The following is a 27,505-nucleotide window of genomic DNA, read 5'->3' as shown; positions in this document are numbered from 1 at the left end:
CATCTGATCAAGCCCTACAGGCCAAACGTAATATGATTTTGGGATTCATAAGAGAAGCCCTAAGTTCATTGCTCCAGAGTGTGCCAGAGTCCAATCATGCATTTGCTTCACATATGACAAAGGATGTTGGTGAATCTCAACATCAACTCTGAGCGCTCCCATGCTAAGCCTCTTTGTAATGTTTCAAGGTAAGCAAGGAAATCAAAAGGACATTATAATATTAGGAATCTATTTTTTTGTATTTACAATTCTCATGCTTGTTCAGTTATGAAAGCAAGGGGGAATTCATCTCCCTTGTGTCTGAGATAAAAATAACTTCAGTAGCAGATGCTAATTCATTCATTCATTCATTCATTCATTCATTCATTCCATTTATATCCCACCTCTCTTCCATCATGGAACTCAAGGTGGCTACATGTGGTTCCCAGGTGGTCTCCCCTCCAAGCACTGACCAGACTCAGGCCTGCTTAGCTTCAGCAAGGTGGCTGCCTCATGTGCCTTCACACTCTGCTCTGGGACTACCTATACTTCGGCCCATTCCACAAGTTACAACAAAACATTTTTTAAAAGTCGGAACTGACAAATTGCTACATCTTATGATTTGGGTTCTGGCCCAATATAACTGTCAGTCTTTAAGGTGCCACAAGACTCTTTGATGTTTTTGCTGCAACAAACTAACTTGGCTGCCCCTCTGGAAGGCAAAACTAGACAGGACATTAATTGTGTGTAAGCAATTCATGTGCACATTTTAACATTTGTTAATAGCCTCCAAGGACGAGACAGCAGGCCTGGGACCCCAGTGCACAGGGAATGGGAGCGTCAATGCGACCTTTTCTCCCCAGGGCTAATAACAGCTGGGGGGGGGGGTCATTGAGACTACAGCGGGAGGTAAAAGATTAATCCCCCCTTCCTGCAAACCACAGTCTTGATACAGCTTGACCCCCTCTTATAATTTCTTTTAAAATTTAAGACAATCAAAACAATCACTTCCATTGCTTACATGTAATTAATGTTATCTCTAGCTTGCCTCTAAACTTTTGGGAAACCTAAAGTCCAAGCTGCATGTTATGTTAAGCATGCTATTTAAATAACATGATTAGACCTGCTCTCTTTATTTATTTAAAGTGTGTTTTTTCTCCCACACCTCAGCCAAAAAGGCTCCCAGAGCAGCTAACATATAATCAGTAAAACAAGATAGTCCCTGCCTGTAGGCTCACAATTTAAGAAGACACAACACACAAGGGAAAAGGATTGAGGAGGGAAGAGGAACAACATTTAAGTCTTTCCTCAGGGCTGGTGGAATGGCCCAGCTTCTCCCTCTTATCTCCCTCAGTATAGCCTACTGGAATGGCTGCTGGAGGTGACAGTTGACGGAGAAGGAGCTTTCTTAACAAAACACAGTAATGGGGGGTGGGGGTGGGGAAGCTGATCCGGACCATTGTGAAGGGGGTTACCCTTTTCCCCATGTGGTTTTCCCACTGAAGACCCCCCCCCCCATTACTACTTTTTGTTCAGGGCTCTAAGTGATGCATTTTCTCTTTCTGGGCAGTTTCTAAGTGTCCACCCTAGTAAATAGTGCCTAACTTTATTCGTCATCCAGCTAATTTTGTTCCGTTAAAACTTTGGGCTAAATCCATTGTTATGCGAGTGGGCTTCCACTCACACAACATGAGTTTTCCTTCCCCTCTTTCCCCCCTGCAGCCCCCCAAATCTGCTCCAGAGGGTCCTTCAACCTTCCAAAGAAGATTTGGGGTGGTGGAGGTGGAGACTTGCAGGGGAAATTTGATATACCAGCAGTTTTTGCTCTGCTGGTGGAAGGACTTTGTTGGATCTGACCCTTTTATAGCTAACCCTGAAGCAATACATTTCCCCCAGGCCCAAAATGATAATATTGTTTAGAAAACCTGTTGTTTTTCCATCAAGCTCCCGGTAGCTTGAAGGTGCTAAGCCCATTGTGTTTCATTAGCAGCGAGGACCGTCACCCATGATGAAAATGCTCTGTGATGTGCGGCAGCTGTTTCACCCACAGTCAAGCTATCAGATTTATCGATCATGCAAATAAACTCTAAGGCAAGTTTCAGAAGACAGGATAAAAAAGGCTTTGTCACATTTCTTGCACCTCTTCTATGAATGTTAAACCCTACTGTGGCAAGAAAATAATGTTATTTCTAAATTGCTCTCTGTTTCCTATCCTACTCTGACAGCATTCTCAGGCAAAGCATTCTAGGCTAGAAGACATAAGTCAGCAACCGATTTTCACATATTTCAACAAAGAGTAACCCGAAAGTACTAGTTTTCAATGGCTAACAAACGAAACGTATGCGACTGAGAAGTCCAGCACTGTGTTCTTCTCTTGGAACTTTGCAAAAGCACCGACCTTACTTTAATCATAATATATTCCACTTTTATCCATCAAGATGAACCCAAATATGTCTGAAGGTAGTACATCTCATAATCAGTAGTGTAATACTGTAAAACCAATGTTATCTTTTGTTGTTTTATTATACTTTGGGCGCAATCCTATGCATGTTAAAACAGAAAAAAAGCCCTACAAAAAAGTTGTAGGACTTTTTTTCTGCCTAAACATGCATAGGATCGCTCTCTTTATTAAAATCTTCATGTATTACCAGCCCCAACACACAGACACACACACTGTGGGGCTTGTGTATAGCACAATCATATGGATGCCAACTCCCTTGTAAGTGTGTATAGCATTGTAGACTTAGTTTTACTTGTTTGGGTCATTACATTGTATTTATACTAATCTTTGAGGAAATAATGGTTTGCTTGTTTTAACACGCTTTTACTTATATTGCTCACTTTTCTACTACATTAGTTAAATTAATGTAAAATAACTTCCACATCTCTAAACAGAATCAATAGATAACAAATAAACAGGGTCAGACAGCATAATCTATTTTGGCTCTTAACTGAAATTATGATTATTGGCAGCTACAATATATTTTTTATATGTTGATAGGTTAGATTGCATACTTATGCTCCATCAGAGAGCACAAAGTGTAAATAATTTTGATCCAGAAAGAAAAGCTAGTTAGTCTTTAACAAATATTATGTAAACACTCTTATTACAATCACCACTCCCAATACATTCCCCAAACTTGACCAACGGAGGATATCATATGTCTACAATTAAAACATCCCAGTTAAAACATCCCAAATGTGTCTAATATTATAAATCAGGTTAAACTCATTAACCACACAATCCCATGCATGTTTATTCAGATGTAAGCTCCACTGTGTTCAATAGGGTTTGTGCTCAGGAACGTATGAACAGGATTACAGCCATGCAACACAACCTATAAAGGTCTACTCAACAGTAAGTCTCTGGGGCTGTTCACACAACCTGCTAACTCACACTCAGTGGTTGAATGTGGGTTGTTGTTGAACCATGGGTTAGTGTGTTGTCTGAACCCAGGACATTTTCCGCAGGGTGGCTTGTTAACCACCGTGAACAACCCAACAACAAATCATGGGTTCTCAAGGTGGCTTGTCTGAGAAAAATAAGCCACACTGCATTAACAAACCATCCTGTGGAAAATGTCCTGGGTTCAGACAAGCCACACTAACCTACGGTTCAACAAATAACCCACAGTTCAACAACAACCCACACTCAACCCCTGAGTGTGGGTTAGCATGTTGTGTGAACCCAGTCCTACTGTGTTCAACAGGGCTTACTCCTAAGTAGGTGAGGATAGGACTGCTCCCTAAGGCTGCAATACTATACACTGTTACCTGGAAGAAAACTTAAGGGGACTTACTACGGAGCAGATATGCACAGGTTTGGGCTGCATAGCTGCAATCCTAAACACATATGAGGGAGTTAGCCCCTTTGAACACAATGGGACTTACTTTTGAGTAGTCATGTAATGCACAGCTTAATTCTATGCATTCTTTCCTGGGAGTAAAGATCCTCAATCATCATTTGACAAAAAACAATTTATCGTATTTTAACAATATTCCTAGTGAAACACATACTTCAGCCTCAGCATGTGTACCTAAAAGGGGAAAATTACTCAAATAAAAAATGACCATGGGTGCTTCCAGATGGGCTTGTAGTGCTACCAACCAGAAGGCATCGTGCAGCTATTTGTCTTGTCCTCCTTAATCTATTTTCCTTGGTAAGAAAAGAGATGGAATGAGAGGTGGGAAAACACAGGAGGGTTATGAGTGGAAGACGATGACATCAGGATCTCCCATAAAACTCTGTGAATAAGGCAGGGTGATGGCACAAATAAGGCCTCACCTGGAAGCACCCATATACACACAACTCCCTGAATCAAAAGGAGACACCTCCACCCCTCAGGCTTACAAGGCACATAAGGGAAGGGAAGTGGAGAAAAGAGGTAGAAGTGGGGACGATGCTAGAATGAAAGGGAGACTTGAAAACAGGCATTTATATCTGTTTTCATATTATGTCAAGTTGATCTTCCCTTGCCGGTATTTTTGCTGGATGGAAGTGGTGCAACTACCCAGTTGCCCTGAGTCCTCTGGCTGATGGCAGAGGTGAGAGTATCCTTCCTCTCGCTTATATCAGGTTTGCGTCCCAGATTAATTTACGAGGACTGATTTTTGGTCGAAATGCATCCAGCATTCTTAGCAACAATCAATTTTAGTTGTTTTAATGATGCTAAGCTGATTTAATACACTGGATAAATTTGGATTAAAAAAAAATCGTAAGTGGTGTTTTTTAAACGGATATGACAGCCACAGCCTGATTTCACTGACTGTATTGTGACTGAGGCAAAGTAACGTGCTGTCTTGATTGCAATAAGAGTGTCTGTATAATATTATTTGTTTTAAAAATAACGTTTTGTTTTTCTGTTTATACAGTTTGGGTTGGATTGAAGATAGTGGGTTGGGTCCAGATTTAGTCACATGCAGCTGGGTTGGTGGAAGGAGATTTCCCCACCCTCCCCTACCCATGGCAGCACCTCCAGCCCCCTGAAAATGCTACACAAAGACTAGGTTCACACAACACGTGAACCCACACTCAGTGGTTGAGTGTGGGCTATTGTTCAACTGTGGGTTGTTTGTTGAACCATGGGTTAGCGTGTTGTCCGAACCCAGGACATTTTCCATAGGGTGGCTTTTTAACCACGCAATGTGGCTTATTTTTCTTGAACAAGGCACCTTGAGAACCAATTGTCTATTGTTGGGTTATTCTAGGTGGTTAACAAACCACACTGCATGGTGTGCCTGCAAAGAAAATTACCAGCCCGCTTGGAGTTGGCAAAGGAGGGATAGAGAGCTGCATTTCTATGCCAGAGGAGAATGAAGCTTCCCTCTTCTACCAGCCCACTTGGTTTCTATTTTGGGCTAAGAGGAGAGATGGAACACTCCATCCCTCCATTACCAGCCCACTTGTTTGCCAGTGTGGAATTCCATACACTTGCCTGCATGCTGTTCCTCGTCGCCATACTTAAATACAAGGGTGTCCCAAAGAGGCACTGGAGTAGACCACAGGCAAGCTGCTGCCACACCGAAAGGGTCACATTGGATTCAGGCCAAATTCTGTAGCTTGTCACAAGGCCATCTTTGCTTCTCGCCACTGCTCCCAGAGCCACACCAGCAAGTTGGTCCTTGGGCTATTTTTCACTGAGGTGGTAAAGCTGTGTCTGGAGTGTACCGCTTCAGAAAGTGGTGGTGGTGGGGGCACACGTCTGAATATTCCTCCGTATAAAATTATTCCCTGCACATAGCAAACTAGCATGTCAGGGAGAAAGCTAGCCTAAAATCCTTCTCCTCAACACCCAGTTTGCTATGTGGAGGAGTATTATTCAATAATGCTAGCACCTACTGTGACTGGAAGTGGTACCACCCAGCCCCGGGTTTACTGCCATAGTGAGAACTAGGCCTCTGGTGGTGTTGCCAGGTGACCATTGCCACATATCCCAGTAAGCCCTGATGCCAAGGGGATGCTGCTTCTCTCACCCATCCAGGTATCATACACTGCAGAGTAGAGAAAGGCTGAATGTCACAACCACCCAGGGATTTAAAAACAACAACCCTGGGTTGTTATGAATGAAGCAGAAGCGAGCAAGCTGGTTCCCATCTCCTGAAGGCTCCCACTGGGGCTAAACAGCCCAGAGGCACTCCGTCCCTAGGTTGTTATGTGTGACATGCGAACCGGGAATTCCGGGTTGTTGGGGGACGGAGTGACCGTGGGTTATATAGCTCCTCCTGCTTGCCACAGGAGTGAACGGGCAGCAGGAGCCAGCATGCTCTCTCCCACTTCGCTCACATTCACCCAGGGCTTTATAAAAACCCTGGGTTGCTGTGACATGTGGACTGGACCATTGTGGCATATGGGTTGGAAGTCTGGAACACCTGAATCTGGTTCAGGATGGGCCCCCCATGGCATTTAATCTGGAATTGACATGAAGGACAACATTTATTTAAAAAAACAAACAGCCCTCGTAAGTACATTTTACTTCACTACCAAGTTCTGGGAAGACCCATAATGGACATTTCATTTTCAAATGTTGGCATCCTTGACACTGGACCTCTGGAGCCCACCATAACTTTAACATGTTCACAAAGATGTCAACAGAACGCATGTAATCACAAGAATAACCTCACCTCAGCATTTAGATCTGCTCCTGCATCCAGCAACATCTGAACCATGGCCTCATCGCCCCTCACACAAGCATACATCAGTGGAGTCATGCCCTGTGTGAACATCAATGTCAATATATTCATAGCTGTTTGGGGGGGCGGGGGAACCAACATGTTGACCATAAGAAAAATTCCTAAATAAAACCAAAAGATCACAAAAGATCTTGAAGGCTTAAATATTTTTGTGAACTTTTAGTTGGCCTAATAAAGGTATTATGCTAATATGCATTTTAGAATATATGATGAGTTTCCTGTGGCATGGGTTTATTTAAAATAAACTGGAGTTATTTAAACAGTTATTTAAAATAACTGGAGAGCCAGTGTAGTGTAGTGGTGAGAGTGACGGACTGGGAGCCGGGAGATCTGGGTTCTAGTCCCCACTTGGCCATGGAAGCTCACTGGGTGACTTTGGGCCAGTCACAGACTCTCAGCCCAACCTACCTCACAGGGTTGTTGTTGTGAGGATACAACGGTGAGGAGGAGGATAATGTAAGCCGCCTTGAGTTCCTTGCGAGAGGGAGAAAGGTGGGGTATAAATGCAATAAATAAATAAATAAATAAAATAGTGCTTTAAATGTATCGTCTTACTAGAAACATAACAGGCATATCTATCCCAAATCCCTCACATATGTTACAAAGGGCAGTATCCAATGGTGTCATTCCACAAATTCCAATAGCACTAGTGAGCTCCACTGAATCTTTCCATTGTGGAAGCGGTCGCGCATTACATCTGTGCAACCCACTGTGCAACCGGTTGTGCAACCACTGCTTGCACCACAGGTTGTGCAAGTATAATGCACAATGGGTTGCACAACTGCTTTGCACAACTGCACTTGTGCAAATGTAACTTTAGTTGGATTCTCCCCTTGTACATGCTGTAGTTCGGAACTTAGTTTTTGCTAGCACAATGTCAACTGGGATCCTGCCCATAAGTCTCTTGCAGCCTAACAGAATCTTAAGATGGATTGTGAATAGAATCGATGTAGAATGGAGGCGACTATTGTAGAAATACTGTTTTGGGGACAATCATCTTGTAGTAATCATTCTGTAACAAATGGAATAATGGAAACATTGGTTACTTGTTATACTGTTTATAATTTCTAATCAATAAAATAAAAAAATTGAATCCTGTTAATTTCCATGGTATGGCGAAGCAAGAATGTTTAGGATTGCAACTATTAGTATATAAGAAGGGCTGCAGCTTAGCGAGGGAAGGGCCATAGCTCAGTGTTGGAGCGCACACTTTATATGCAAAGGGTTCCAGGTCCTGCCATCTCTAAGTAAAGCTGGGAAAGACCTCTCTCTGAAACCTGGAGATTCCTGAGGTGGATGGATCAATGGCCAGAGTCAGTATGTATTTGTGTATTGCTGTGGCATGAATTAGGCTCAAATAATAATTTCAAGCATTCATGTAGGTAATTGCTTGGAACTCAAACCGCAATTCACGGTTAAAATTGCCTGCACTGTGTTAGGAGCACTCCTACAAATGGTTTGCTGTGCTGATCAGCCTCCCTGCAGTTGTATTTCACAAGATCGCTCATGTGGCTTCTTGAACATATGAATTGGGCCTTGATTGGACTGGGCAGCTAATCACAGTTCTCTGTTTCAGTTGTATTGTAAATAATAAAACTAGACTTCTCAATCTTCTGCACTTAGTATTAACGTTGGCCTGGTAAAATGCTTACCTGGGCCGAACGTCTTCCTATACCCATGGTGGAGGAGTGGATATGCAAGCCCCTCTCCACCACGCACAGAATATAACATTTAACATGAGTTCTCTGTGAAAATAACCATGTTTTCAGAGGAAGAGACAATGCAATTCTTCCTCCTTAAAAAAGGTTGTTTTGGCACAGCATCACTTTATGCACATCCATGCGGAGAGACAGTGTGGTGTAGTGGTTACAGTGTTAGACTGGGAGAAGCGAGACCTGGGTTCAAATCCCCATTTGAGCCATGAAGCTCACTGGGTGATCGCGGCCCACTCACTCTCACTCTCACTCTCACCCTAACCTACCTCACAGGGTAGCTGTGAGGATAAAATAGGAGGGGGGAGAATTGTGTATGGTAGCCTGAGCAACATGGAGTAAGGAGAGGAAAAAGCATAACAAATAAACAAACTATATGGTCAAGCGTGATGAAGACTCTATGCGTGTGTGTGTATGCGTGCATGCGTTTGCCCACCTGTCATAGAAACTGGATCTTTGGCTCAAATAAGCATCTGAACCAAGCAATTTTCTTTACAAAAATAGATGTGGGATGTTTAACAGTATGAGTGACTTAAAGAACTTCTCACAAAAATCCTTTGTTAGGCCTTTTTTTATTCATGCTGTCCTGTCTTCACCAAGATGAACATTTAAATCCTACACAGTCAGGACTCTACTCTATTATTCTTTTCTTGTACAAAAATCAGAAGATTGGGCCTTTATTTTGTGAAAATGTTCCTCTAGCAATTTAATGAGCTTCTTTTTGACAGCTCAGATTCATGCGCTTTATACTCACTGCCAATATTGTTAACAGTTGGAGGAGTAGACACTTTGTATGCTTGTCCACTGTACATAGCGACTTAATTTTAAATGAAATGCCAGACAGCAGTGTTGAGTGCTGCTAGCTCTAGGGAAATGCTGCCCTGTTTGGAGGAAAACTAGATTAGCTGACCCTTTGCTACAGAGACTCCTGGCTGCAAATTTGTATTAATCAGAAATACCTACTGCTGCTGATCAACATATCCCTTGTGATTAGTGTTACTTTGACAATAGCATTAGGCACAGATGCAGCCAGGAAAGGATAGTTAAGTCAGCACAAGAGTCACAGGGGAAAGAAGGAAAGAAGAAATATCTTAAATTTAGGAGAGGTGAGAAGCAGAGAGAGACTGGGTGGATATAGTGGTGGGAGCTGTTAATCCTGTCCTCCCAGGAGTGCTTTCTTGGTAGTATACTCAGTCCATATTCCAAATCATATATCAGAAAAAGGATTAACCAGACCACCAGTTCTGCAAGAAAGATATTTGAGGGAGCGCCTCTCCCTCTATATGCCTGCCCAAGGACTGAGATATGTTGGAGAGGCCCTCCTCTGTGTCCCACCAGTGCAAGACATACACTATGGAGGGACATGAGAGAGGGCCTTCTCTGCTGTGGCACCCCGGCTATGGAATCCCCTCCCCTTGGCTGTGGAATGCCCTCTCCTTGAAGGCCCGATTACTGCAGACATTGGTTTCGTTTTGGCTCCAAATTAAAACACAGCTTTTCACCAAAGCCTTTGAGGGTTAAATGGAATTCCCTAAAGTTGCACACTGTGTTAACTGTTTTATTGTTTTAGATTTTCTAATTGGTATTAGCTTGCTTAATGGTTTAATATGCTTTTAGCTGTTTAAATTATTCATTGTTTTATATTGTTTAAATTGATTTTATCTGTACACTACCCTGAGATCTTAATGATATAGGGTGGGATATAAATGGTTTAAATAAATAAATAAATAAATACTAGAGAAAACTCATCAGATATGCATATTACGGGAGGCTATTTTCTTAAATAGTTTCAATTTTTAAAATTTCAATTAAAAAAAATCAATTTTCAATTTTAAAGTAGGTTTTGATTTTCTTTTTTGTACCTGTTCGCTCATGCTGTTAATTCCATCTGGTCCCAGCAAAGATATGGCCTGTTTGACCAGATCTGTTCGGCCGCAGGTCAACATTCGGAACCCCAGGTCCTGCTTGAATTTTGCTTCAGTGGCTACTGCATCCAGTTTCCGAGAAGCACAGAAGCAGTCATCAATTCTGCAAATGGAAGAAAACAGTTATGCTCCTCAAAGAGACCTTCACCATTCATTTTGCCAGTGCTATATTTTGCCTTTGAATGACATCTATCACCATTGCTATAAACAATCTGTATAATAATCTGTCAAGGAGGATCTCGGGCAATGAATCCGACCGCACTACAAAAGCAGTTTCCTAAAGGTTAGGAAACAGTTATGTTTGCCACTTTCTTTTTACCATGACAGAGGCTCTGTCCCTTAAGCAGCAAGCAGGAAGTCAAAACTGTGCAGGCTCCGCCAACATGGAGATGCAGCACTGGTAGAATATTTGCCTATCAAGTGGGTGTTAATGGCACAGAGCATCAGGGAAAAGGTAGCATTGCCAAGGACAGAATCAATGCGTGGAAACTGCAGGGAAGCCAGCTTAGCATAACCTTCACATCGTCGTGGTTCAACAGTCCAGCAGTCCACTTCAGGAGGTGATGGGCTCTCTTCTGCTGGAGGTATTTAAGCAGAGGTGGGATAGCCATCTGTCAGGAATGCTATCATTGCATCCTGCATTGCAGATCCTCCACTGAGCAGAAGGTTGGACTAAATGATTTCCAAGGTTCCTTCCAAGCCTATAATCCTATGATTCTAGTTCTACATTTAAAGGCTTATGTTACATATAAGTGGTGAACTTTAGATATCTCTTGAAGACACACTCAGGCTTTCCCTGACTTATAATCGCATTGTGTTGTTTTATTACTTTTGTAATGCTTTTAGGGCGCAATCCTATGAGGATAGGTGGTCGCCTCTGAACTCAGAGGTGACCGCCTATCCAATGCAGGGCAGGAGAAGCGCAGAAGGGATCGTCTCCTCTGTGTTTCAGCCGCCCTGCATTTGTGGCTAGACAGCCGATTTCAGCTATCTAGCCACGGGAAGGCGGAGCAGGGGAAGCAGCTCCAGGTACGACACATAGGATGTGTCATACCAGCATTTCCGCCTTCCCTGCCCCGGAACGCCCCATTTTTGCCGCTCCGTGCTCCTCTTCTGAGCACGAAGCATGGGGCCATTCTGAGCTGCCTGCGAGGCAACGCTGGGCGGAGGGGGAAGGTTGGTTCTCCAGGAACAGACCTTGGAGTGCAGGCTCCAAGGTCGGTTTCCAGAAAATGACATATCCTATGGCCATTTAGCCGCTGACTAGCGGCCATAGGATTGCTCCCTCCATGTATTTATTATTGTTTTTACATTGTTTGTATACTGTATTTTATGTATTTTTTTAAAATGTAAACCACTTCATTTCATTCATTTCATTTCTATACCCCCCCAATAGTCAAAGCTCTCTGAGCAGTTCACAAAAATTGCAAGCCCAAAATACAACATAATATAAAATATTTTAAGATGCAAAATTTAAAAACAATTTAAAACAGCTAAAAAACAGTTACAATTAAATGTTTATGATATCAATCGGTATATAAGTAATTTAAATAAAACAAATAAAAATGTAGGGCAGTATCCTCTTCAGCACTAGCGTTAACGTAAATTATGTTGCATTAGCATAACCTACCTCTAGATCGGGGTGGGCAACTTTGTGGCCCCCTAGATGTTTTGGCTTACAACTTCCATCAGCCCTATCCAGCATAGCCGATGGTGAGGGATCACGGGAGTTGTAGGCCAAAACATCTGGGGGAGGGGAATATGTTGCCCACCACTGCGTCTCACTCAATGTCAATACTGTCTCCTGGCACGACAGGTTTCCTGGGGAAATCCTTTGGGCCAGCAAACACTACTAGAGACTTTGCACTAAGATGCAGCTTATGCTAGTGCTGAGCAATTTATGCTAGTTCTAGTGCTGAACAGGATAGCGCCCACAGTATTTGATTGATTGCAGTTCTATCCCACACTTCCTTTAAGGAGATTCGCAGCTCTAAGCAGGTCATTTCATTGCTGGTTTGTTGCTGATAGCTTTACTGGGTTGGATCAGATGATACATCTCCCCTGCTCTGGTCCTATGTGCAGAGAGGAGTGAGTGAGTATAGCTCCTCCGCACCCATCTTGTATGCTGGCCCTGAGTATGCTACTCCTATGTGCAGGGTCAGGCCATCCTAGTGACAGCTACACACGTACAATTCAACATAATCTATTGCAGCATAAGCCTGATCTCGTCTGATCTCGGAAGCTAAGCAGGGTCAGCCCTGGGTAGTCCCTGGATGGGAGACCGCCTGGGAATCAAACTTCCTGCATGGAGCAGGGGGTTGGACTCAACGGTCTTGTAGGCACCAACCCTATGATTCTATGTTTAGGCAAAAATCAGAGCTGATTTCAAAAACACAAAAAACATTTAAAGCTAATTCTATGAGTTACCATCTCCAAAAAAGGATTCTATACTAAAACCCATACAATTTTAAAGATAATTACAGGAGATGTGCAAGAATTCAAGCAATTTCAGTTGCAGATAGCGTAATTAATAATTGTAGATAAAACTACCACCTGGTTAGTGCTCTTTATGCAGATATAAAGAAGATGCAAATCAGACCCACAGCACCTGAGATCATCATCAGTTCATGATGTGGGTATCACATATTTATAATTATCCCCAATTAGTTACAAAATCAGCCTATTATAATTTTGAGAATATCAGGAAGGCATTCCCATCTTAATTTGAGCTTCATAAGGTATCTTCTGTATAGACCAAGTTTTGTGAGTTTATCACAAAGTGCATATTTAGGGGTGGGGGAAGCAGCTTTACTATTAAGAACAACAAGAGTTCAATGTAATCTCGAATGTTCACAGTTACCACATCCAAAATTGCACTTAAGGAGCATAGAACAGTTTTGCTCTTGACTGGTCAAGGCAAAGTTTGAGAATTCCTGCCACAGCTCGCAATGTTCACTACTTACAACATCAGTCTCTTAGACCAGATAACACAAGCTTAGAATTACAAAAGAAACAGTTTATCCGTGTCTTTGAAGCAATGGATCTATTGGACTGTATCCAATGTTAGTTCTACTTGGAGTAGACCCACTGAAATGAATGAGACTTAAACTGGAGTAACAGTGGATACAACCCAGTGTAATGGCAGTACAGGTCTACCAGCATCTCCTAGGTCACACTTCCCCAACTTGGTGCCTTCCAGATGTGTTGGGACTTGTGTTCAAGTCCCATGATTCCCAGCCAGCAGGCTCAATGGCCATGGGAATTATGGGAATTACAGTCCCAACATATCTGGAAGGTGCCAGCTTGGGGAAGCTGACCTACAGTGTGTGTGTGTGGGGGGGGGCACGGTAGGGACTTTAACCCTTTGCCTCCTGCTGTAGTGCCGATCTGGATGGGTGGGATGCACCTGCAGTTTGCACTACCCAAAACTGCAGATCAGGACCACAATGGGGGTCAGAGTTAAAATTCCCCATAACACCCCCCCCCCCCCACACACACACGCAATGGTTCCAATCAATATTGTTGGGCCCAGGCTGGCAATTTGTGGGGGGAAAACAACCTGCACTCAAGGCAAGAACTATGCAGCTAACGCAACAGGGAGTCTGGCCCTTAACATGGCTATCATGACCAGTGACCCTGACAGCGCAAGCACAGAGGGAATGTGACCAATCCTGCAACTGTGTTTAATAGACAGAGCGCGCTGCAAGACTGCATGCTCCAGCATGAGTGCAAGCTCTCCTGACATCTGAGTCAGGAGAGTACATCTGCACTCACCCCCCCCCACACTGCCACCTCAGCCCCCACCCCATCACATCCCACCCTCCTGCCACTGCACATCCCCACCCCTGAGGCCATTGTCGTCACTTGGGCTCTCTGAAGAGCTGTGTTGGCTGCTCTGGCCAGAGCAGCTCTTCCAAGAGCCTGCCACAGCCAGGCCCAAATGGCTGGCTCTGGGGAAGGACCCCCTCTACAGAGAGCCCATCCACCCTCTGGCTCACGCAGAGAGTCCCAGACGGCAGCCCTGGAGAGCACCACTGGCCATTCCCCCGCTGCAGCATTTGCTCTCTGAAGCTGCTCTCCAGAGCTGCCGCTGCCTTGTGGCACTGCAGCAGCGCTCTCTGAAGCTGCTGCCCACCCTGCAGCACTCGAGTGCATGCTCTGGGTGGGTGGCAGCTCTGGAAAGCCCCCCCGGGCCCTGCTCTCCCCCTGCAGCCAATGCTGCAGGGGGAGAGCAGCTGGCGGGGCTCTCTGCAGCACCCAGCAACGGGGTGTGCTCCCGATGGGTGGGTGGAGCACACAATTTGCTGCTTCTCCCACACTGCTACCTGAAATGGGGGATTCACCCTGTCTCATGAGAGGGCCAGCCTTGGCATGCTTCTTCCCTGCAGTGAATCCTTCCCTCCTACCTTAACTGTGTTTAACACATGTGTTGGCAAACGTTACCGAAGGTTCAAGCTATCCAGCTACTTTACTTAACCAGGGTTTCAATCGAGTTAAGCAACAGAGCTGGTCAGTGCATGTATGTATGTATGTATGTAAAATATTTCTAGGCCGCTAAAGGACCATGTGTCCTGCAGCCTCTCCCAACCTGAGACTCGCCTCATTATGTCTGCACTGGCCCAGTGCGGTACAACAAGAAATATACAAATGGTTAAGGCCGCCACAAATAGATAAAGAGCACATGGAAAGGCCTACGAGAAATGGTTAAGCAAGACAAACCTGTAGGACTGTATGTTTCAAGAGTGCCTGTTGAGGTAACGGATGTGTGAAATCGGGTGCGGCAAGGAAGAACTATTTCTAGAAGTGAAGTTGAAATGTTAAGACAAGAGGCACTTAGAAAGTTGGCCAATGCAAATAAAGCTAACCCGTCCAAATGCAGTTGCCCAGATGTACACATCTGCTCCTAGAGATTGCTTCCAGGCTTTTAAACCAAACAAAAAACAGGGACTGGCTACTTGCTAGAGCCACATATCCAAAGACAATGCCAGTCCTGTGCAAGAAATAAATTTGTCTTGGCAAGAAAGACTAATGACATTAAGGAACTGTAAAAAAAATCCCTTTTATTTATGTATTAAATTTATTAAAAGCATAAAAATATTTCTGTGCTTTACAAAAACATAATAATGTGAATAAGATTACAATAAAATTAAAAATATAAAGCTAATAAATGTGCCAACTCAGCACAGAATACAATATCAGGTATAAGGTAAAACCAAATTGCAGGGACTAAAATAATAAAACACAACAATACTAAAATGTTCAAAAATAATTTTAAAACTTTAAAAGCCCTTAAAAAACTTATAAAGCCTGGGAGAACAGGAAAATCTTAGCCTGGTGCAAAAAAGAGAGCAATGTGGGCACCAGGCAACTTTCCCTTGGTAGGGCATTCCAGAGCTGGGGGGCCACCACCAAAAAAATCCTATCTCTTGTGCCACCCCTGAAGCCTCAGAATGAGGCAACACTTGAAGAAGGGTTTCCATGGATGACATTAAAGTATGGGCAGATACATATGGGAGGAGGCATTCTATCAGGTCCCAAGCCATGTAGAGCTTTATAAGTCAAGACCAGCACTTTGAATTGGGCCTGGAAATGAACTGGAATAATTAATCTTAATTAATTTAAACATGTGTGTTTGAAGCCTGCAGTATCACCTTCGCTCACTAGGTGGCAGACTTCCCAAACCAGTGTATAGTTTTGCCATCGATACAGTTTGAAGCCATGGTGGGCTGTGGTGATCATGCAAACCAGGCCCATGTGTCCAGGTCTGATAGCTGTGTAAGTGTGCTTGAAAGCCTCCCTGTATCAAACAACGGGCTGTTCTGACCTGTGCGAAGGCAGGTCTGTTTCCTAGTAAATTAATGAAACGAATGAAAGGTGCCAGCCTTTCGTCACCAGAATTCATGCATCAACTTCCAACAATAAAACAAGTTTACTTTCATTGGCCAATACATTTAGGGTGCAATCCTACAGGGATAGGTGGACACCTCCGAACTTGGAGGCGAATGCCTATCCAATGCAGGGCAGGAGAACTGTGGAGGTGATTGTCCCTTCTGCACTTCAGCCACCCTGCATCTGCAGCTAGACAGCTGATGTTTGCTGCCTAGCCGCGGAAAGGCGGAGCAGGGGAGCAGGCTGCCAGACAACACATAGGACATGTCGTACCAGCATTTCTGTCTTTCCTGCCCCGGAATGCCCCCTGGAACACCCTGTTTTCACTGCTCTGTGCTCCTCTTGGGAGTGCAGGGCCATTCCGAGCTGCCTGTGAGGCAGCGCGGGGGGAGGGGGGAGGTTGGTTCTCAGTGAACTTTCCTTGGAATGTAGGCTCCGAGGTCAGTTCCCGGAAACGGACGTATCCTATGGCCGTCAAGCTGCTGACTAGCGGCCATAAGATTGCTTCCTATTGTTCTCTTTTCCTTTGTGGGCAATTCTGAAATTCTTCCATATACTGTGCCAAAACATCAAGTTCTACACCCGGAAAACCTCAAGTGCTGTCCTCTGTGTTAATTATACAAATTAATACAGTTTGTGCTTTTCTCTTTTACTTAGTTCTCTTAAGGCGCAATCCTATGCATGTTTAGACAGAAAAAGAGTCCTAGAACTCCTAGCTTTCCCAAGCCACCATGGCTGGCTGGGGCATTCTGGGAGCTGTAGGACTTTTTTCTATCTAACCAGACATAGGATTGTGCCCTTACTTGAATGTAAACCTGCTCATAAATAGCTCCCTTACATCAAACTATTTGTCCATCTAATTCAGCGCTGTCTACTCTACCTGGCAGTAGCACTCCGTGATCTCAGGCAAAGTCTTTCTCATCATCCTTTTGTAAAACTGCCCTCGGAATATGACCAAAGGACAGCATAAAAATAATTAGAAATAAATATCACTTGCTACCTGATCCTTTAAAAAACAAACACCAAAGATGCCAGGGATTAGGACCTTCTGCATGCAAAGCATGTATTCTACCACTGAGCTTTGCTTTGCATCTATATATATTTTTTTGCAAGATTTAGGGGGGGGGGAATCTATTTTATTAGATTAAAACACACACACACACACACACACACACACACACGAAGTGATGTGGTGCCAGGGAGAAATATATGAGTAAGGCTGAGGTCATCGAGGCATGCTTATCAGTTAATTACCTGTTATCAATGGATGACATGAATGTGTGGAATAGCTATCACTCATCAGTCAGCCCAGACAGCTTATGCATCACCTCCTGCACCAGCCTTCTCCAACCTGGTGTGCCCCTCAGATATGCCCTGGAGATGATGGGGATGCAGTTCTGTATATTTGGAGGGGGGCAGGTTGGGGAAGGGTCTCCTACACAATCTTTTCAATACAGACTTTTCATTTGTTCAGCTGTGAGTCTTCTAGTGACAAGGCACTGGGTGTCATTTGTGGATTGTGTGTTGGTCACTAGGGATATCCAGCTGTATCCTGGAAGAGGGTAGTCTTTTGCAGACACCTGGTCTTGCCTTTTGGATCAGGATCACCACCCAAGCAGTGCTTCACCGCCATACACGCTGCCAGAAACTAATGCTTTGCCATTTTACCTCTTACAGAAAGCTGAGGTTCTCATGAATTCAAATGCTCAGAAACTAATGCTTTGCCATTTTACCTCTTACAGAAAGCTGAGGTTCTCATGAATTCAAATGCTCAGCTATTAAATTTATTTATTTAAACTATTTCTTTCCTGCATTTTGACCCTTAGATTCCCAGGACAGCTTGCAAATCAAATGATAAAATATTGTTAATCTCACCCCAATTCTCTGAGAAATGAGGCTTCAGGGGTTCAGCGCTACATAGCTTTAGTTTCCTTTGAAATGAGGTCACTGGAGGCTTGCTGGTGTTTTGTAATATTTGCATTTATTTACCAGACCACCTTACCCGTCTCCTGAGAAACCTGTACGAGGGTCAAGAAGCAACAGTAAGAACCAGACATGGAACAACCGATTGGTTCAAAATTGGGAAAGGAGTACGACAAGGCTGCATATTGTCACCCTGCTTATTTAACTTATATGCAGAGTACATCATGAGAAATGCCGGGTTGGATGAATCACAGGTCGGAATTAAGATTGCCGGGAGAATTATCAACAACCTCCGATATGCAGACGATACCACCCTAATGGCAGAAAGCGAAGAGGATCTCAAGAGCCTCTTGTTGAGGGTGAAAGTTGTTGTTGTTGTTCAGTCGTTCAGTCGTGTCCGACTCTTCGTGACCCCATGGACCATAGCACGCCAGGCCTTCCTGTCCTGCGCTCTCTCCCGGAGCGTGCTCAAGTTCATATTCATTGCATCCGTGATGCTATCGAGCCATCTCATCCTCTGCCGTCCCCTTCTCCTTTTGCCTTCCGTCTTTCCCAGCATCAGGGTCTTTTCCAGGGAGTTTTCTCTTCGCATTAGGTGGCCAAAATATTGGAGCTTCAGCTTCATTATCTGTCCTTCCAATGAGCACTCAGGGTTGATTTCCTTTAGGATGGACTGATTGGACCTCCTTGCAGTCCAGGGGACTCGTAAGAGTCTTCTCCAGCACCACAGTTCGAAAGCATCAATTCTTCGGCGCTCAGCCTTCCTTATAGTCCAGCTCTCACAGCCATACATTACTACTGGGAAAACCATAGCTTTGATTAGACGGACCTTTGTCGGCAAGGTGATGTCTCTGCTTCTTACTATGCTGTCTAGGTTGGCCATAGCTTTCCTCCCAAGGAGCAAGCGTCTTTTAATTTCATGGCTACAGTCACCGTCTGCGGTGATCTTGGAGCCCAAGAAAGTAAAATCTGTCACTGCTTCCATTTCTTCCCCTTCTATATGCCAGGAAGTGATAGGGCCAGATGACATGATCTTAGTTTTTTTAATGTTGAGTTTCAAACCAGCTTTTGCACTCTCCTCTTTCACCCTCAACAAGAGGCTCTTGAGATCCTCTTCGCTTTCTGCCATTAGGGTGGTATCGTCTGCATATCGGAGGTTGTTGATAATTCTCCCGGCAATCTTAATTCCGACCTCTGATTCATCCAACCCGGCATTTCTCATGATGTACTCTGCATATAAGTTAAATAAGCAGGGTGACAATATGCAGCCTTGTCGTACTCCTTTCCCAATTTGGAACCAATCGGTTGTTCCATGTCTGGTTCTTACTGTTGCTTCTTGACCCTCGTACAGGTTTCTCAGGAGACGGGTAAGGTGGTCTGGTACTCCCATCACTTTCAGAATTTGCCACAGTTTGTTGTGATCCACACAATCAAAGGCTTTAGCGTAGTCAATGAAGCAGAAATAGACGTTTTTCTGGAATTCTCTTGCTTTCTCCATGATGCAGCGAATGTTGGCGATTTGATCTCTAGTTCCTCTGCCTCTTCGAAACCCAGCTTGTACTTCCGGTAGTTCTCGGTTCGCATACTGCTGAAGCCTAGCTTGTAGGATTTTGAGCATCACCTTGCTGGCATGTGAAATGAGCGCAATTGTGCGGTAGTTTGAACACTCTTTGGCGTTGCCCTTCTTTGGAATTGGAATGTAAACTGACCTTTTCCAGTCTTGTGGCCACTGTTGAGTGTTCCAGATTTGTTGGCATATTGAATGCAGCACTTTAACAGCATCATCTTTTAGGATTTTAAATAGCTCGGCTGGAATACTGTCATCTCCGCTAGCTTTGTTGTTACTAATGCTTCCTAAGGCCCACTTGACTTCACTGTCTAGGATGTCCGGCTCAAGTTCAGTGACCGCACTATCATGGCTATCAGGGACATTCAGATCTTTCCTGTATAGTTCTTCTGTGTATTCTTGCCACCTCTTCTTAATCTCATCTGCTTCTGTTAGGTCCCTGCCTTCTTTGTCCTTTATCATGCCCGTCTTTGCACAAAACGTTCCCTTGAGATCTCCAATTTTCTTGAAGAGATCTCTAGTCTTTCCCATTCTGTTGTTTTCCTCGATTTCTTTGCATTGTTCATTTAAGAAGGCCTTCTTGTCTCTCCTTGCTATTCTCTGGAACTCTGCATTCAGTTGGATATATCTTCCCCTTTCTCCCTTGCTTTTCGCTTCCCTTCTTTCATGAGCTACTTGTAAAGCCTCATCAGACAGCCACTTGGCTTTCTTGCATTTCTTTTTCTTTGGGACGGATTTTGTTGCTGCCTCCTGAACAATGTTACGGACCTCCGTCCATAGTTCCTCAGGCACTCTGTCTATCAGGTCTAATCCCTGAAATCTATTCCTCACCTCCACTGTATATTCAGAAGGGATATGACTGAGGTCATACCTGAACGGTTTAGTGGTTTTCCCGACGTTCTTCAATTTAAGCCGAAATTTTGCAAGAAGCAGCTCATGATCTGAGCCACAGTCAGCTCCAGGTCTTGTTTTTACTGACTGTATGGAGCTTCTCCATCTTTGGCTGCAAAGGACATAATCAATCTGATTTCGATATTGACCATCTGGTGACGTCCATGTGTAGAGTCGCCTCTTATGCTGTTGGAAAAGAGTGTTTGCTATGATCAGCATGTTCTCTTGGCAAAACTCTATTAGCTTTTGTCCTGCTTCATTTGGTACACCAAGGCCATGCCTGCCTGTTATCCCGGTGATTTCTTGACTTCCTACTTTAGCATTCCAATCCCCTATGATGAAGAGGACATCTTTTTTGGGTGTTAGTTCTAGAAGGTGTTGTAGGTCTTCATAGAACCGATCAACCTCAGCTTCTTCGGCCTCAGTGGTTGGGGCATAGACTTGAATTACTGTGATGTTGAATGGTTTGCCTTGGATTCGTACTGAGATCATTCTACCATTTTTAAGATTGTACCCCAGTACTGCTTTTCCCACCCTTTTGTTGACGATGAGTGCTACTCCATTTCTTCTAAGGGATTCTTGCCCACAATAGTAGATATGATGGTCACCTGAATTAAATTCGCCCATGCCTGTCCATTTTAGTTCGCTGATTCCCAAGATGTCGATGTTCAATCTTGCCATCTCATGTTTGACCACCTCCAGCTTACCTTGATTCATTGATCTGACATTCCAGGTTCCTAAACAATATTGTTCTTTACAGCATCGGATTTTCTTTTCACCGCCAGACACATCCACAGCTGAGTGTCCTTTCGGGTTTGGCCCAGCCGCTTCACTCTTTCTGGCGCTACTTGGAAATACCCTCTGCTCTTCCCCAGTAGCATATTGGACACCTTCCAACCTGAGGGGCTCATCTTCCGGCGTCATCTCTTTTAGCCTTGTGATACGTTCCATGGGGTTTTCTTGGCAAGAATAGTGGAGTGGGTTGCCATTTCCTTCTCCAGTGGACCACATTTTGTCAGAACCCTCTGCCATGACCTGTCCGTCTTGGGTGGCCCTGCACGGCATAGCTTATGGCTTCACTGAGTTACGCAAGCCCCTTCGCCACAACAAGGCAGTGATCCATGAAGGGGGAGGGTGAAAGAGGAGAGTGCAAAAGCTGGTTTGAAACTCAACGTTAAAAAAACTAAGATCATGTCATCTGGCCCTATCACTTCCTGGCATATAGAAGGGGAAGAAATGGAAGCAGTGACAGATTTTACTTTCTTGGGCTCCAAGATCACCGCAGACGGTGACTGTAGCCATGAAATTAAAAGACGCTTGCTCCTTGGGAGGAAAGCTATGGCCAACCTAGACAGCATAGTAAGAAGCAGAGACATCACCTTGCCGACAAAGGTCCGTCTAATCAAAGCTATGGTTTTCCCAGTAGTAATGTATGGCTGTGAGAGCTGGACTATAAGGAAGGCTGAGCGCCGAAGAATTGATGCTTTCGAACTGTGGTGCTGGAGAAGACTCTTACGAGTCCCCTGGACTGCAAGGAGGTCAAATCAGTCAATCCTAAAGGAAATCAACCCTGAGTGTTCATTGGAAGGACAGATACTGAAGCTGAAGCTCCAATATTTTGGCCACCTAATGCGAAGAGAAAACTCCCTGGAAAAGACCCTGATGCTGGGAAAGACTGAAGGCAAAAGGAGAAGGGGACGGCAGAGGATGAGATGGCTAGATAGCATCACGGATGCAATGAATATGAACTTGAGCACGCTCCGGGAGACAGCGCAGGACAGGAAGGCCTGGCGTGCTATGGTTCATGGGGTCACGAAGAGTCGGACACGACTGAACGACTGAACAACAACAACAAATATGCAAGCTGAGCACAGGTGGAAATTCACAGTTTAAGCACCCCAAGAGACACCCCCAAATTTCCCAGAGCTCTCTGATCCTGTTACCCATCTGTCTCAGACTGCCTCACACTACCAGCTGCTTACATTTATGCAGGCACAGCTGGATGACATCAGGGAGCAGGGAGAAGGTGGAGGAAGAAAGATATGCCCCCTTCTAGAAGGAATCTCTGGCTGCTTTCTTAGCCTTTGTTGAAGCTAATCTCCTTAACAAAAAGAAGGTCCTGGGCAACCTATCACCATAGTTTCCTTAACAATAGAAAGTACCCAGCCAGATAATATGCCTGGCCAACTATCAGGCCTACCCTCTCTCTTAGAATCAAGAACCACAAAGTTGGAAAGGATCCCTCCGAGGTCATTTAGCCCGATCCCGATCCCAATCCCAAAACAATATCAATGCAAATCACAATTTGAAAACCTATTAGACAAAAAAAATAGTGTAGAAAAAGAAATAATTAAATATCTCTGAATGCCTGGAGGAGAGTGAGAGGCGCATAGGTGCTTAGCAGATGAATCAGATTTCATTGAGCAGGGGGTGGGACTCAATGGTCTTATAGGTCCCTTCCAACCTTACTATTCTATGATTCTATGATTCATTTGAAATACTGGAATACTCACGTAACCACAGGAAATTAACAACACTGTTCAAAACAAAAGGATTCCCCACCCCCCTTAGCTGACTGAACACCAGTTATGCAGGGAGCTCCCTACTCTGAGCACTAGGACCATCTACCCTGTAATTAATTGCATTGCACTTCACAGGAGAGATCCTTAATCCCTATTGACATATCGGCAATCTGTCTGTGTTGTCAACTCACAGGTCCAGCTTTTGGCAGGAAGGATGCAAGCTTAAGAAAAGGGTGTAAAAAACATGGCGCCACCCACCAACAGCTCCCTAGCTAAAGTATGAACGTGGAAAACAAGCCGTTTCTGCATCTGTAGTTGTTCCTGCATCAGTAGCCTCTTAGAACATTCAGGTTCTGTGCAGTTCCTGCTTGCAAGGATATTAGCAAATTCTCAATGAATTTCAGCATCTTAGGGAGGTATTTAATGATTAACCAACAGAGACACTTCTAACACCTTAAAGACTATCACATTCATTATGGTAAACTTCGTTAGTCTTTAAGGTGCTACGGGACTCTTCGTTGTTTTTGCTGCAACAGACTGACACGGCTGCCTCTCTCAGTTTTGTGGTCAGTTATTTGTGCCCTGTTGCTTAACAGCACGTGCATTTTCCCTTCTCGTTCATGATCTAAATGCCAGTGCAAAAGCACTAAAACAGTAGGGATGGCAGAGAATTTCTCCCCGAAACTTCGGGGGGCCGAGCGCCAACGTGTTCGGCCCCCCGAACAAGTTTCGGGGAGAAATCCTCCGCCCCCCCCACACCCCGCACCCCCCCCGGGACGGGACTTACCTTCCCTGAATGTCCCTCCCGGCGGCGGGTCCGGCTGGCGGTTCGTCCGGTGTTCGAGCAGGGCGGGAGCGGCAGCCGGTCTTTCGACCGGCTGCCGCCACCGCCGCCATTGCAATGAAAGAAAAAAAAAAAAAGTCCCCTGATAGGCTACGTGACGATTCACGTAGCCTATCACGGCTAGATTTGCAAAGTCAGCCGTGATAGGCTACGTGAATCGTCACGTAGCCTATCACGGGTGACTTAAAAAAAAGAAAAAAAAAAGAAGTGTGTACGGATAATGGCGGCCCCCATAGGGAGCCGCCATTCCCGTTCCTTATTTGGTCGCTGTAGTCTACGTAAATCTTTACGTAGACTACGGCGAAAATAAGGGCAACGCTATTTGCGTTGCCCTTATTTTCGCCGTAGTCTACGTAAACATTTACGTAGACTACAGCAACTAAATAAGGAACGCGAATGGCGGCTCCCTATGGGGGCCGCCATTCGCGTACGTGCTTTTTTTTTTTTAAAGTCACCCGTGATAGGCTACGTGACGATTCACGTAGCCTATCATGGCTGACTTTCCAGATCTAGCCATGATAGGCTATGTGAATCGTCACGTAGCCTATCAGGGGACTTTTGTTTTTTGTTTTAACTTTCGTGTTCGCGGCCGGGCGAGGCGGGAAGCCTCCTCCCCGGCCTGAATTTCGGCCGGGTGAGGCGGGAAGCCTCCCCCCCGGCCTGAATTTCGGCCGGGCGAGGCGGGAAGCCTCCCCCCCCAGCCTGAACTTCGCGGGGGGAGCAGCGAAGCGCTCCCCCCCACCGCGAACAAGCTGCGAGAAAAGGTAAGTGACTTTCGTCCACCCCTATAAAACAGATCTCCTTTGATCAAACAATGCCACTTGTAAACAACAAATTAGGCGCAATCCTATTCAGATAGGTGGCTGCCTCCGAACTCAGGGCAGGAGAAGCACGGAGGGGATTGTTCCCTCTGCGCTTCTCCTGCCTTCATTTTCGGCTAGACAGCCGATTACAGCTGTCTAGCCGTGGGAGCGCTGAGCGGGGGAGGAGGCTGCTGTAAATCATTGGATGTGTTGTACAGGCATTTCCGCCTTCCCTGCCCCAGAATGCCCCCTGGAACACCCCTTTTTGGCCGCTCCGCGCTCCTCTTGCGAGCGCAGAGTACGGGGCTATTCCGTGCTGCTTTCAAGGCAGCACAGAAGTGGGGGGAGGTCAGTTCTCTGGGAACCGACATCAGGGCGTGGGCTCTGAGGTCGGTTCCCAGAAAACCAGATATCCTATGGCTGTCTAGCCATTGTCTAGTGGCCATAGGATTGCTCCCTTAGGATCCCTTTATTTTAATAGCATGGAGACAACAGGATATTTGTCTGTGGAGACTGTCAGGAGTGGTTCTGAGAGCAGGGAGTAGGAGAGTAGTTCAGATTCTGAAGAAGAACCACCAGACATGGCTAGGCAGGCTTCTCAGGTTTCAAAGGTCCAGCTGGAAGAGGAGGGGGGTCCCCCCCCCCCGTGAGAGATAGCGATCAGGGAGAGGTGGGGTTTGGGGAATCTGAATTAATAGATGCAAGGTGCAGACACACAGCCAAGAGGGAGATGGCTGGGGTGGAACTTAGAAGGTCTACCCAATTGGTTCTGCGTGAACAGCAGCGCTTAGAAGCCTCACGAGAGAGAGAGAGAGAGAGAGAGAGAGAGAGAGAGCTCCTCCCACCCCTTAAATTAGGCTAGTGAGACTGACTTTCTTTCAAACGGTGGGCAACTTTCATAGCTATTTTTTGAACCCCCTGAAGGCATTTCCTTGTAGACCCAGAGTCACTGAGAATTTGCATCTGTATGACGCTTTGAGGTAATGGATTAAAACCCGTAGATTGAAGCCTCTTGTCTGTGTTTGATTTGGCGTTTGAAGTTCAGTGGGGGCAAAAGGAACCCTGACAGAGACAAAGAATCTAAATCTGGTTCAGACTAAAGCCATATTCAATGTATGAACTCATGGGGTGGTCTTGGACAAACCACTAGCTCATAGCCCTTCTCTGTTGCATTTGTAATATGAGGGTAATAGAACACACTGAAACAGCTCCTCCCCTGGAAACCCAGCTGAGGGCAACATAAGAAGAGCCATGCTGGATCAAAGCAAAGGGCCTATCTAGCACAGTGGCCAACTTGATGCCCATGGGAAGGAAATTATCCTTTCCAGACAACATGCTATGGAGGTAATCATTTGTATATATTTATTTATTATTACATTTATATCCCGCCTTTTTTCCTCTTGCACAGAACCCAAGGCAGCTTACATGGTCCTCCTTCTCTCCATTCTATCCTCACAACAACCCTGTGAGGTAGGTTAGCCTGAGAGCCAGTGACTGGCCCAAAGTCACCTTGTGAGCTTCATGGCCAAGTGGGGACTAGAACCCGTGTCTCCCAAATCCCAGGTCCAACACTTTAACCATTACACCACAGTGGCTCTCATTTTTCCTAATATAATGCGTTTTTGAATGTTGTTTTCCCTATGCACTGTTGGACACATTTTGTGACTGGAAAGCTCCACTGCAAAATTTGGAGAAGTGCAAATTTCAAAGGATAACTGAGTTGCAAGGATAACTATCAATGGCTACTAGTCCTGATGGCTATGTGCTACCTCCAGTATCAGAGGCAGTATGACTATGTACACCAGTTGCTGGGGAACATGGGCAGGAGAGTGCTGTTGGAGTCATGTCCTGCTTGTGGGGTTCCCGGTTGACAGCTGGTTGGTCACTCTGTGAACAGAATGCTGGACTAGATGGATTATTTTTTTATTTATTGCATTTATACCCCGTTTTTTTCCTCTTGCAAGGAACCCAAGGCAGCTTACATTATCCTCCTCCTCTCCATTTTATCCTCACAACAACAACCCTGTGAGGTGGGTTGGGCTTAGAGTGTGTGACTGGCCCAAAGTCACCCAGTGAGCTTCCATGGCCGAGTGGGGACTAGAACCCGGATCTCCCAGCTCCTAGTCCAACACTCTTGTCCTCCTAGTCCAACACTACACCACATTGGCTCTCCTTGGTCTGATCCAGCAGGGCTCTTCTGATGTTCTTAACGGAGTGTGAAATTAGGTAAATTGGCATTAATGAATTAATTTTTCCTCCATTCCTAGAAAATACGTAAGCACCTATATGTTTCCCCCAGTGGGATAAAAACCTTTGGGGGAGCAAATTAGGTCAGGGAAATAGCATGTGTCACCTCTGGACTGAATGCCCCTTCCTCAGTGCCTGTGCAGTTCAGGAGTCCTAAGGGCTGCTTTTAAGAAAAAACATAAAGATCAGGATATCCAATCATGGATTCCCATGCCTCATCTAGTTTGGCCCCGAGTATGTATTGCGTGAACATGAAATTCTGGAGCAGATGATAAAGCAATCCATCTGGAAGCACCTTGAAAACAGTGCAGTGATTACTCGAAGCCAACATGGATTTGTCAAAAACAAGTCCTGCCAGACGAACCTGATCTCATTTTTTGAACAAGTAACCTCCCTTGTGGATCGTGGGAATGCTGTAGACATCATATACCTCGACTTCAGCAAAGCTTTCGACAAAGTGCCCCCTGATATCCTGATGAGCAAACTAGCTCAAAGTGGGCTAGATGAAACAAC

The 27,505-nt window shown here is 45.0% G+C and overlaps 1 protein-coding gene across 1 annotated transcript in view; it reads right to left on the bottom strand.

The window, feature by feature from the left end:
- Positions 1-27,505, bottom strand: part of ABTB3 (ankyrin repeat and BTB domain containing 3) — a 353,911-nt gene that overhangs the window by 50,769 nt on the left and 275,637 nt on the right. Inside the window, exons 5-6 of the mRNA XM_084809681.1 lie at positions 10,244-10,409; positions 6,601-6,690 (exon numbers count right to left, since the gene is read on the bottom strand). Of these exons, the coding sequence (XP_084665807.1) occupies positions 6,601-6,690; positions 10,244-10,409 (256 nt within the window). The remainder of the gene's footprint in view (positions 1-6,600; positions 6,691-10,243; positions 10,410-27,505) is intronic.

Source organism: Heloderma suspectum, chromosome 7 (assembly GCF_057233095.1).
Source record: "Heloderma suspectum isolate Gila_16-S chromosome 7, 16-S_ref, whole genome shotgun sequence".
Classification (NCBI taxonomy): Eukaryota; Metazoa; Chordata; class Lepidosauria; order Squamata; family Helodermatidae; genus Heloderma; species Heloderma suspectum.
This window is presented reverse-complemented; position numbering and strand designations above follow the sequence as displayed.